This window comes from Delphinus delphis, chromosome 7 (genome assembly GCF_949987515.2).
Source record: "Delphinus delphis chromosome 7, mDelDel1.2, whole genome shotgun sequence".
Classification (NCBI taxonomy): Eukaryota; Metazoa; Chordata; class Mammalia; order Artiodactyla; family Delphinidae; genus Delphinus; species Delphinus delphis.
The window spans coordinates 43,364,078-43,376,323 of NC_082689.1; the positions used below are offsets into that span (position 1 = coordinate 43,364,078).

Consider the following 12,246-nt stretch of genomic DNA (forward strand, 5'->3'; position numbering starts at 1 on the left):
GCCCTGATAGAAAGATCTGCAGGGGCCCCTCACTGCTCCACACATCACTGCCCACAGCATCTGCCTTGTCGTGTCCCCTGCCTCTGTCCCCCCTGCACCTTTGCCCTGTCCCTTTAGGTCCCAATTATCTCGCAGCTCAATTGAAGTCACAGATTCCCTAGCAGCCTCCACCCCTACCCATCTCTCCTTAGGGCCATCTCAGTGGGATGCAGGTTTTAATCTGGGCTGTAATCATTCATGCATATTAGTTTTTTCACACAAATCAGGTTTGTTCTGTTTCTCCCTGCACTTCAGAGCTGGGCAGATAACGTCGTGTGTTGTCTGTAAAAAGTACTTGTTGGTTTCCGTGATTCTGTTTAATCCAGGCTGCTTTCTGATGGAGACCCCTGTGGCTTGTACCTTCCCAGGTTCACCATAGTGGCAGAGAGTCTGCAGCAGGTTCGTCAGCAGCTTAAAAAGCTTGAGGAGTTGGAACAGAAATACACCTATGAACATGACCCTATCACAAAAAACAAACAAGCCTTATGGGACCGCACCTTCAGCCTCTTCCAGCAGCTCATTCAGAGGTAACTTGAGGGAGATGTTTTTGCACTTTTTGCAATTATTTTACCCAGAGGAAAATTTTTCTGGTAATTCAGATAATTTAGAAGGGTTTAATAGGTTATGTAAAATTTTTTATGGCTTCCCCGAATCAGGTCTTCCCGAATTCCTTGCTTATGTCGTTGGCCTGTCATTCTTGTGACCGTTTAGACGGGTTACCAGTCTCCTTCCCCATGGCCAGTCTGTGACGAGACCTGTCTAGTCTAACCTGATGATATTTGTCCTCTCTTTCCTATTCCATGGTCTCATCACATTTCAAGCTCTCAAATCCTCTCTATAGACCTGTTGGCATGGTAGCCTCCCAAATGGTCCCTCCCAAGCCCCTTCCTCCCTGTCCCTGTGACCCTGTGCTCTCCCAGAGCACAGTTCAATCAGGTTTTTTGCCACCTGCTGATCTCAGGGGAGCCCCGCATCCGGTCACCCAAGCCGCACCTGCACAGCCTGGCCCTCACTAGCCACTCCAGAATTAGCTTCTATACATGCCTCATTTCCAGGCAGACTTGACTTCATGCCTACCCTGGATATTTGCTTCTCTGTTCCTCTCCCAACAGTATTTTCTCTGCCTCAGAGCTTTCTTCTCTTGTACCTCATTTCGAAACTGCATCCTGAACGTTTCACCTTATATCTCATCGTGAAATCTTCCCAGAGTTCCCAGGCAGATGTTGTCTCCCTTCCAGATCTGCATAGTTCATTCTTTATTTTTCTCCCATTCTGGATTTTATTATATCATTGTCTGTGTATTTCTGTTTTCTTTGTTGTAAATTGAAAGGTCCTAGTAGACAGAGATGTGCCTTTGTCATCTTCTTCCCCCACCAGGGCCTTACATAGTACCTTGCCCATGGGTAGGTGTTTCAGATATGCTTAGTAGGTAAACAAATGGCACTAAGTAGAATTCATATTGTAAATTTTTTTTTTTTTTTTGCGGTCCACGGGCCTCTCACTGTTGTGGCCTCTCCCGTTGCGGAGCACAGGCTCCGGACGCGCAGGCTCAGCGGCCATGGCTCACGGGCCCAGCCGCTCCATGGCATGTTGGATCTTCCCGGACTGGGGCACGAACCCGTGTCCCCTGCATCGGCAGGCGGACTCTCAACCACTGTGCCACCAGGGAAGAAGCCCCATATTGCAATTTTTTAAATGCTAATGTAATTAAAATGTCTTTGGTTCCCTGTGGCTAATGTCCAAACAGGAATGCCTAGATGTGGATTTTGAAATAATCGAGGACATTTACTTGGGTTTTAGAATGCAAATTTCATTTTTTTTTTAAATTAAATTTAATGTTTGGAAATGTTTATTAGATAATAAATATTACTAAACAATTTTAAAATCAGTTTTCCAAAGGATGTTAAAATGTCAGTCTCAAATTATGGTGGTAAGCAATATGGTACATAGTTCACTTTCAACTGTAGTAAAATTTATTTTTATCTTGTTTTTATTTTTTTATTTATTTATTTTTGGCCATGCCACGAGGCATGTGGAATCTTAGCTCCCTGACCTGGGATTGAACCCATGCCCCCTGCAGTGGAAGCACGGAGTCCTAACCACTGGACCACCAGGGACTTCCCTATTTTTATTTTTAAATTGAGATGTTATTGACATATAACCTTGTATTAGTTTCAGATGTACAACATAATGATTTGGTATTTGTATATATTGTGAAATGATCACCACACTAAGTCTAATTAGCAAATTTGATTCTTAAATTTGTAAATGAACAAAATCCCATTCAGAATTTTCATTGTTGAAGAGTATCACAGTTCACTGCAGTTACTATGATTTTGTTGAGTGCAATAGATTTGGGGATTTCTTTACTGACTAGAAAACCTCACTTTATTCATCCAATTTGTTAGAATCTTTCAAACTTTTTTTTAGCTTGTGCCCTCTAACCCCCTCTCCTCTTTAGGGAAAATAACCTTTTACTGCCTCAGCATTAATGGAAATGCTAATTTACCCTTTGCTGGGAATTTACAGCTCATTTGTGGTGGAAAGACAGCCCTGCATGCCAACTCATCCTCAGAGGCCATTGGTCCTGAAGACTGGAGTACAATTCACTGTGAAGTTGAGGTAATAAAGAAAAGACCCTGCACCTCCTATCACAAAGTTTGCACCCCAGCTTCCTTTCACAACACTGTTATATATGGTGCTTTAGAGGAAGTAATTTTGCAGTAGGCATTTTAATATGAATTCTTATTTAGAATATCTAAGAGTCTTGTCTTTTCTATTCAGACTAGAAATAGAACAGATATGTGTGTATACACACACACACACACACACACACCTGATTTTTTTCCAGTTATAGATGTAATGAATGTTTACTGTAAATAGGAATTCAAAATTGCAGAACTGCATATAGTAGAGAGTAGAAGTTCCCAGCAGCCTCATCCCCTCTTGAGCATAAACTCATAACCTGAGCTTTACATTCCCCCCAAAATGTATGCAGTGTGTGTGAATGTGGACTTATGACAGGTACATTTTTCTGCTGAATGTGTTCATAGCTTTCCTCAGATTTCTCAAAGTTGTATGTGATCTAAATATCTGTAGACCACCATGGTAAACAGCCTGGTGTCAGTCCTCCCAGAATTTTGCCCATGTCTACATAAATATATAAATAAATACATTGTACTTACACATATTTTTTTTCATGCATAGACACACAAATATATATGACATACAGTATTTCATTTTTAGAAACGAGGGTTCTGCTGTCTGTTTTTTGGCAGCCTGTTTTTCTCCTTCATAATAAGTTATGGAAGTGTTCCCATGTTAGAACGTACAGCTTTTACAGCTTTACTTTCTTCCATTGCATGGCTGCATTCATTTAGCTCTTCCTCCGCTGGTGAGCAGCTGGACTCAGAAGAGCTGCACTTGCCGTCAGAGTTGGCCCTCGTCCTTTTTTCCAGGGTGCTGCTGAGTTAGGTCCACAGGTGCTGCCTGTTGGCTGCCAGTGAACAGCACCACGCTTTAGCACCCGTGAGGTCCCAGAACTCACAGCTGGCAGGAGGAGAAATCTAATCCCATCATCTGCTTCACTAAAGGGAGCCAACCAGTGAGGGGCTTCTTCCCCAGCTCTCCAGCTCATCAGAGCAGAGCACACCTGAGTGTCAGCCCACGGCTCCTTCCATCTCTCCACACTGCCCTGGGGTGATTATAGATGTGACCTTCACTTTCCTGATTATGGGTGATAGTTTTTGTTTTCTCCCAGCAGAATAAGCATTAGATACAAGTTTTAGGAAAGGGCAGTGTTTGCTATTTTTAGCCCCAAATAGAAATTTTGATAAAACTCAGCATTGGCGAGGCGATACAGAGAAGCAGATACCCTCACTGATGTTTGGTGGGAATATAAAATCAGTGCTGCTGTGTGTCAGAACTTAATGTTACAGTTTTGTCCCAGCAGTTTCACAGCTAGGAATTTATCCTGCAAATACACTTTAAAAACATCCAAGTAGACAGACACGGATGTCACTTCCATTGTTTGTAATAACCAAAAACTGCATGAGGTGGGTGGGGGTTATTGAAATGTTCATCAGTAGGGAATTGGCATGATAAATAAATGGTAACAGATAATTTTTAAAAGTAATTATGACTTTTTTCTTTGCAGATTGTTGGTGAAATTGCAAGAGCTGAATTATAACTTGAAAGTCAAAGTCTTATTTGATAAGTAAGATATCTTTAATATTATCTAAGATACACGTACTGTTGAAATTGCTGGTTTTGTTAACTAAACATAGACTTTTGCGCTGGGGCTGTTTGTAAGTGATCCCAGCACATTTAAATTGATAGCTCCTGTTCTGGATGTTGGGAGCATCCCCTAGAGCTGGTATCAACGTGCTTGTGGCTTTTTAGACTATAAGTGAACAAAAGAATGAGTGCATTTTATGCATATGAGCTTGTAATGATCAAGTCTCCAAGCAGCTACCACCCCTCCTCCTAGGCCAGCCCTAGAGGAAGGGCCCTTGATCAAACTCCAGGCCACCATGATTCTGCAGCCAGTGTGGACTTGTTTCCGGAGTGAAGCTGACAGCATTTTGGGGGGCCTGTGTGGAGCCTGCTGGCCTCACACTTGTCTCTTCTGGGCAGTAAGAACCCAGGAATGGGCAGCATCTCTCATGGGGTCTAAATGGAGCAGGCCCATCCTGTTTTGTCCTTAGTCCCTGGACCTGAACTATCAGTGACCTAAGCACTTACATCAAGGAACAAGATGGCTTAGCCCCTGCCATCCCCCCTTGATATATTTAATGCTTTTGTTGGTGTGTGTAACATTCTGGTTTACCAAGTTTCAAAACCATTTATGATAATCCAAGTCATTTTCCTCTGGCTTTTTGTCTCTTTCCATTCCTGTAACTATAGCCTTCTTTGTAGCATAGTCTGTGCCTTGCCTTTGCTTTTCTCCCATCATCTTTGGTTTCTCTGTGTATCAGTTAGCTTTTGCTGCATAAAACTCCCAAAATTTAGTGGCTTAAACTCTAAAACTTATTAATTTCTCTTATGCTGTGGGCTGTGTGTGGTCCTTCTGGTCTGGGCTGGCTTGGTTGTTGCTGGGCGGTCTAGCATGGCCTTGTATGTGTCTGTCTCTGCTGGGATAACTGGGCCCTTCTCTGTTGGGCTCTCAAAGAGGTCAGCCTGGGCTTTCTCATACGGCAGCGGTGTTCCAAGTGGATCAGAGCAGCAGCGTGCTGGGCCTGTTAGGCTAGACTTGGAACTTGTACGACACCACTCCCGTCCATTGTGTGGGGAAAAGCAAGTCGAAGTCCCCTGAGATTCAAGGGACAGGAAAATACATTCTGCCTCTTGAAAAGAAAAGCTGCAGAGGTTTTGTGGCCACTACAGTTTACCACACTCTGCTTAACTCAGTCTCTCTCTCAGTTTTTTCTTGCTCTTTTGTCTTTTCTGTCTGTTCCAGTTCTGAGCTTTCTTCTTAGCTTTGACAAGGTAGCTTTGTATCACACTATTCCTTTTATTGTGAATTTTCTTTTTTTGCACAAAATGTGGGTATATTAATGCTACTGAACTGCATGCTTAAAATACTTAAAATAATAAATTTTCTGTTATGTATATTTTACCACAATTTAAAAAACTGAGATGCCACACTGGAGAAACTCAAGTTGAAGGACATTCCTAAAACACCTGAGCAGTGATACTCAAAACTGTCAAAAACCTCAAAGACAAGGAACGTGTGAGAACGTGCTACAGACCAGAGGAGGCTAGGGTGATATGATGACAAATGTCACGTGGGGTCCTGGCTGGAGTCCTGGGGCAGGAAAAGGACGCTGGGGGGAAGTGATGAAGTCCAGGTGAAGTGTCGAGTTAGCTAATTGTCATATGCCAAGGCTGGCTTCTTGGTCATTAGAAATATTCCGTGGTTATGAAGTGTAAGTTCTTTTTTTTTTTTTTCCAGATGGGAAAATTGGTCACTGTTACAACTGACAGTGATTCTCATTCACAAAAGCATTGAACTTCTAGTTGAGACAGGAAAGGAAGCTAACTCATTTAACTATGAGTGCGCTAATGATCTCTAACCTTCGCCTACGCCTGACAGATACATTATTTGTCCAGAACATGACGACGTTATCGCTACATTTATATAAGATACAGGTCTCTCAAGATTTTAACCTCAGATTTAAAACTTAAACTTGATAGTTTTCCCAAATAATTGACCATTCAAGTACTTCTCTGAAAGCGTTAAAAATAACAGAGAACAAAAATAAGGATCGAGCTGTCACTTTGGAAGGTCCTCTGAGTTGTGTAGCCACAGAGCAACGCTCTCTGCTCAGTCCCCAGTGCTTAGCTCGGTGCCTCGGAAAGGCACCGACTGAGTAACTGCTCAACGAATAGCCATAACTCAGGCTTGCGTTTACTGAGGGTGTGCTCTGTGCTCTCTTTACCCGGTAACAGGTTTCCTTCTCCCAGTGTCCTGTACGGTTGGTGCTGTTAGCATGACGTACAGTGGAGAAAGGTGAGGCCCAGACAGTTTATTTGCCCGAGGTCGCTCAGCAAAACTTGGCATTGCTGGTGCGGGTTGATTGAGGGACTGTGTGAGTGAATGAAAGGGCTGAACAGCCCCATTATTTGTTATTGATCTTGTACTTTTATATTTTTGTTAAAACTTATCTCAAGTTTTAAATACACATATGTGATCATATATATATATATATATTTTTTTTTTTTTTGCAGAGATGTGAATGAGAGAAATACAGTAAAAGGGTACGTGAAGTACTTTGCGCTATATTTTACGATCGCTTTGTTTGTTTATGTGTTGGTTTAACAGTTCCCAGCCTTTTAAGTATTTGTACCCTGTATTGTCTAGGTTTCGAAAGTTCAACATTTTGGGCACTCACACGAAGGTGATGAACATGGAGGAGTCCACCAATGGAAGTCTGGCGGCAGAATTCCGACACCTGGTAGGGAGATCAGTTTCCCCCTTTTCTGTTGTGTCTGGTTTATTAGGACTTGATTTGTGATCGAGTGGCACTTGGTGCCCTGTGTGATGGGCAGGGCACCCCCTAGCAGAAGGCTTCCTAGAATTCATGGCCGGTGGCTTCAGCAGCACTTGGGGAATCTTGGTCCCCCCTCCTTATCCCAGGACTGTCCACTCTGTTTCCTGCCAGTCTTCCTCTCAGAGATACCTTCTTTGGGGGGTAGTGATCTCAGTCAAATATTCCATAAACCAGTGTGCACATAAGCTATCTGTACATGATTCCTCCAGGACCTCAGTGATCACCCATTCTAGATTCTTGGAATTTTCCCAGAGGTCATTATTGCCCCACATCCTGACCGTTCCTTCTCCCCCTCCAAGCGTGGCAGGCCCCAGGAGTCTCTCTTTGGCCCCTTCTTCACCACCTCCCTCCTGGGGTCTTGCCCACAACCACTGTCTCGAGCACTTTGTCTCCGGAGGAGTAGGGCCCGGGCACCGGGCAGTGGAAATCAGCAAAGGGGTTTAAGTGGGTGGTGCTTTCTCTCCTCTCTCCCTGAAAATCGGGGCTGCCAGTTGTTCTGTAGGTGCGTTGGTGCTGAGCCCTGCGCAATTCCTGGGCTGGAGCCTGCAGGGAGGTTCAAAGCATCCTTTTTTTTATTGGCAACCATTTCGTGAACCCGCAAACTCATAGTTGGGAAGCTAGACCTCGTGTGAGAGCCTCGGGCCTCGGTCCAGCCCAGGAGTCTGAGGGTGTCCGGAGCTGCTCTGGAGGCTCCAGGTTACTCCCTTAGAACCTGCGTGATTGAAGTCCTTTTGAGGGCAGTCTTAGAGGCCTGAGTCACAGGCCTGGGAGACTCTGCGGAGGGAAAGGCAAGAGAAGCTGTGCCCTGAGCCCAGGGAGCATGCGACAGCTAATGAAGGTGATGGGGGATGGTTCGGGAAAAGCTAGCCTGGGGGAGGGAGCAGGGTGCTGTTCCCTGGGATCTTCTCAACCCTGTGGTGTTCGCAGGCTGTCAGAATGATGGGAAAAGGCACTCTCCCTCATGAACCCACACAAGGGTCACTTCACCTCCTGTTCTGCGTTCTGAAAATAATTTCACTTCCTTCATTCTTTCTAAGTCCCCACTTTGGTTTGATTTGTAGACGAAAATAGCAACTTTGATGATTATGGTACTGTTTACTAAGATTTTTTTTTTTTTTTGTAGCAACTGAAAGAACAGAAAAACGCCGGTGCCAGAACCAACGAGGTGAATCTTTCTCTCTTGTGATTGGTCTCTAACTAGCAGGTCTGTCCAATGAGGTTGGCTCTGTGGCCCTGGGGGCCAGGGACACCTCACAGAGGGGTGAGAAGCAGGAAGACCCGGCAGGGAAGGGCAGTGGACAAGCTTTGGGACATGGTGTATCTGTCATAACGGTGAAACCACTCTGTGCTTGTGCTTTATGGTTGTCAAGTGATTTTGCACATGAATTTATGGGACCCTCAACAGACAGCCCAGCGGAGTAGGTACGGTGGGCTACTGTGTTACTCACATTTCACAGGTAAAGAAGTTGGACCACAGGAAGTTTGCAGGATTTAGCTAAGGGTGCACAGGGAGTTACTGTCAGAGCTAGAACTAGAGGCCAGCTTCATTGACTGCCCTGCCAAAAACGATGTGTGCCGAGAGGGTTTTCCTGCCACGTGTCCCCTACCCAGTGCATCATCCTTCTGTCAGTTTCATTTTCACAGCCAGTCCTTGAGGAGCTGTGTTTGTGATGCCTTCAGATATGAAGTATGGGCAGAGGACAGAATGCCTGGAGTTGCTTTGGTTTGGACCGCTCGTCGTCCTTTGTGCCCGCGTGGCACACATGCTGTCTTTCCCCACGACAGCCAGCAGAGGTCGTGTGGAACAGTGGGACAGGCACCGGCCCGGGCCTGACCAGCCCTGGTTTGGATCTTGACTATCTTTGTGACCTCCCGAGGATTTAGTTTCCTCTCCTGTGAGCAGGGAGGGCAGCCACATCTCTCTGGTTCTAAGTTGTTGTGATGCTCTTGTAAGATAATATGTATGAAGGTACTTTGAACACTATATAACCTTTCTACCCATACCAAGGCACTTTATGACCAGCCAGGCTTATGCAAATCAGCCCTCCCGATAGATAATCACACCTGGAACACGTGTACACTTTCCACCCCATGCCAGCCTGAGGTGTGCAGCCCGCACACACCCTCAGAAGGGGCTGAGGGCCAGGATGCCTTAGGTCGTGAATAAACCCATTGGAAGTTGCTGTTTCCCTATCGACACTTTTTTCCCCTGAATCCATATCCCTTGCCATAATATCGGAAATCTGAAATCTGGTCTCTGAGAGAACGGTGAGATACTCGGGATAATGAAATCTGGGATAGATGCTCAAAAATTGAAATGTTCTTCTGAATTGCAGCTGGTTAGGTTCAGGCTGTCTGCAGCCTCTTGCAAAAAATGCTTAGTAGGCTCTTGCAAGTTGCAAGATCAGTGAATGAATCGCTATATTCCTTTTGTTTCCCTTTTCTCTTTTAAGGGTCCTCTCATCGTTACTGAAGAGCTTCACTCCCTTAGTTTTGAAACCCAGTTGTGCCAGCCTGGTTTGGTCATTGACCTTGAGGTAAGACTTACATGTTCCAGATGTGGAAGACTTTATTTTTATTTTAAACTGTTACGTGTATTTTTATTTCTCAATTTTTATTTTAGACGTATTTACCTAATTGCTAAAAAAGATTATTGTTTTCAGCCAGTACTATCTTGATGTTAATTTAATCGTTCGGGCAGCTAGAGAACTGAATTAACCTTCGGGTACTATAAGCTAAATGTTCCAGTTGAGATGTCCTATGCTAATTTTTTATATGAAGCATTGAAACTTATTTCTTAACTGAAAAGATATAACAAAGACATATTCAACTACGAACCAAAGAACGTAACTTTACATTCTTAATTTTCAAATATAAGAGATAATGCAAATGTACAGGAATCCCTCGCTTAGTTGAGAGGCTGCATAGTGGTCTGAAGGTGATGCTTCTGTGATTCAGATGATTTCAAGGTCTTTGTCATCTTCTAGACGGCCTCTCTGCCCATCGTGGTGATCTCCAATGTCAGCCAGCTCCCGAGTGGTTGGGCCTCCATCCTGTGGTACAACATGCTGGTGGCAGAACCCAGGGTATGGAAAACACATCTACTTTCGTACCAGGGGTTAACCAGAGACCTCGTGCTCTAGCTTCTGCATATCTGAAAGAGCCCCTAAGGGCCAGATGTTGAAGGAAAAGTGGCACAACTCAAGTGGCATTGCTAAGGATCGGAGTAATTCTGGAAAAGCGAAGCATGTGTATGTATTAGAAACGAGAATTATGATCTTCCTTCCATGTGAATAAGCTCAGGCAACGGATGATTTCGTACAGCTTTTACTGTGGAAGAGGTCCTTTATTTTTATGCTTTTTAAAAAATGTATATATGCTAAATAAGCCTGCTGCATTCTTAGAGTGTGGGTACTCTAATATGGTTGAGTAATTACAGTTGATGCTGGTTATTCACTGTACTTAAAGTCCTTTAAAGTCGCTGTGAACACTGAGTTGGCAGATACTGAACCACTGCATCTAGGGGAAACACAGGGTTAGGTTCCCATGAGCCTCTGGCACAACCTTTGCATTTGCTGGTCAATACGTAACCTTGTTTGTTTAAAGATCCCTTAGCTAATATACTTGTTGATTCATTAACATTGAACTCATGGCAAGCAGCTTTATAACTCACGTCTGAACAAAGCTTGTATATCACATGCGTTTTCTTCGTAAGGCACTTTGGAACACTAGACAGCACTTCAGCCGTGCCCTTGAGGGCCATGTTAAAAATGAAATCACCAACAAAAAAGCATACGAAAGTGCAAAAACCGTGGCGCTAAACAGACCTCAAAAAAGACACTCGGGTATGGTATGAGAGCTGAAATAGGAAGGCAGATCATAGCTTTGTTTGACCTCACCTGGAAACATACATGTTTGGCAACTCAAACTTTTCACTGCTGTGTGCCTGGGTACATCTGCAAATGACTGCAGAAATGCCATGAATATTGATTTAGGAATTAAATTTTAGTGAGCTGATGAATTCACAAATGTGAATCTGCAAATAATGAGGATTTCTCTTCTTTAGCTGTGAAAACATCTGTGTGTCATAGATGAGAGCTGAACTTTGGCTGAGATCCATGTTTCAGTGCCAGGCTTGTGACTGGTGGCTCATCAGTAGCCCTTAGCTTCTGGGTGTTTTCTCTCTAGAATCTGTCCTTCTTCCTGAACCCGCCTTGTGCACGATGGTCTCAGCTTTCAGAGGTGCTGAGTTGGCAGTTTTCTTCTGTCACCAAAAGAGGTCTCAATGTGGACCAGCTGAACATGCTGGGAGAGAAACTTCTTGGTATGAGCATATTCACTTCTTACGTAACTAACAATTGAAATTCATAAAATATCTTGACTTGCTCCTTTCCCCCTCTTTCCTCTTTATTTTGTCCAAGGTAGGAGAGTGTTAAAATCTATTGGCTTTTCCAGCAGCAGTTTATTATAGCTAAGTGAGAAGGATGCCTCACCTTAGAAGGAGATAGAGACCTGATAAAAGATTTAAATGAATCATTTCCCCATTATCTCATATGAACATTTCTGAGCAGGGTTCCTAGGGGAAAGATGTCTAAATTATGTAAAATATATTACTTGTGGCTTAAATTCTTTGAGAAATATGAAGTTTTATTAACCTTGGGGAGAAAAACAGCAAGCCCCCAACATGGTAAGAATGAGGTCCTCGGGCTGCCCACCACACAGCACACGCCCAGGTCTCTTACATCAGGTGGCCCAGGTGTGAGGAGACACTGTCCACATCAGGAGGATGCCCGTGACCGGCACTGCCTGATGGGCAGGGTGCAGCCCATGATAGAGAATTCCCTTTCAGTGGCTGATGTCATGGATTTATTAGTTTCCCACACTAAGCAAACCTAAGACCTACTCGTCTCAAGGTCAGATCTTCAATGAATGGGACTATCTGAACTATTTTTTAAAAAGTCCATGGTCACCTTTTTGCCAGATTTGCTTTCTATATAGCAGGACTGCATGTACTGCAAACACCAGTAGGCTTTTCCTAACCAAATGGCTCTCAGCAGTGCCTTCTCTTGGCCATGCAGCTGTCACAGTGAGAGTCTTGTGCAATTTAATAAAAAGTAAGAAGTCATTCCTATTCCTTTCCCTTATTTGGTGAGAG

At 43.9% G+C, this 12,246-nt stretch overlaps 1 protein-coding gene across 2 annotated transcripts in view; it reads left to right on the plus strand.

Annotated features, from left to right (window-relative positions):
- The window catches only part of STAT1 (signal transducer and activator of transcription 1), a 42,333-nt gene that overhangs the window by 18,777 nt on the left and 11,310 nt on the right, over positions 1-12,246 (plus strand). For both annotated transcript variants that reach the window (XM_060016394.1, XM_060016395.1), the window contains exons 10-18: positions 408-566; positions 2,569-2,661; positions 4,196-4,255; positions 6,769-6,798; positions 6,902-6,995; positions 8,215-8,256; positions 9,545-9,628; positions 10,079-10,177; positions 11,280-11,415. In XM_060016394.1, coding sequence (XP_059872377.1) covers positions 408-566; positions 2,569-2,661; positions 4,196-4,255; positions 6,769-6,798; positions 6,902-6,995; positions 8,215-8,256; positions 9,545-9,628; positions 10,079-10,177; positions 11,280-11,415 — 797 coding nt within the window. The remainder of the gene's footprint in view (positions 1-407; positions 567-2,568; positions 2,662-4,195; positions 4,256-6,768; positions 6,799-6,901; positions 6,996-8,214; positions 8,257-9,544; positions 9,629-10,078; positions 10,178-11,279; positions 11,416-12,246) is intronic.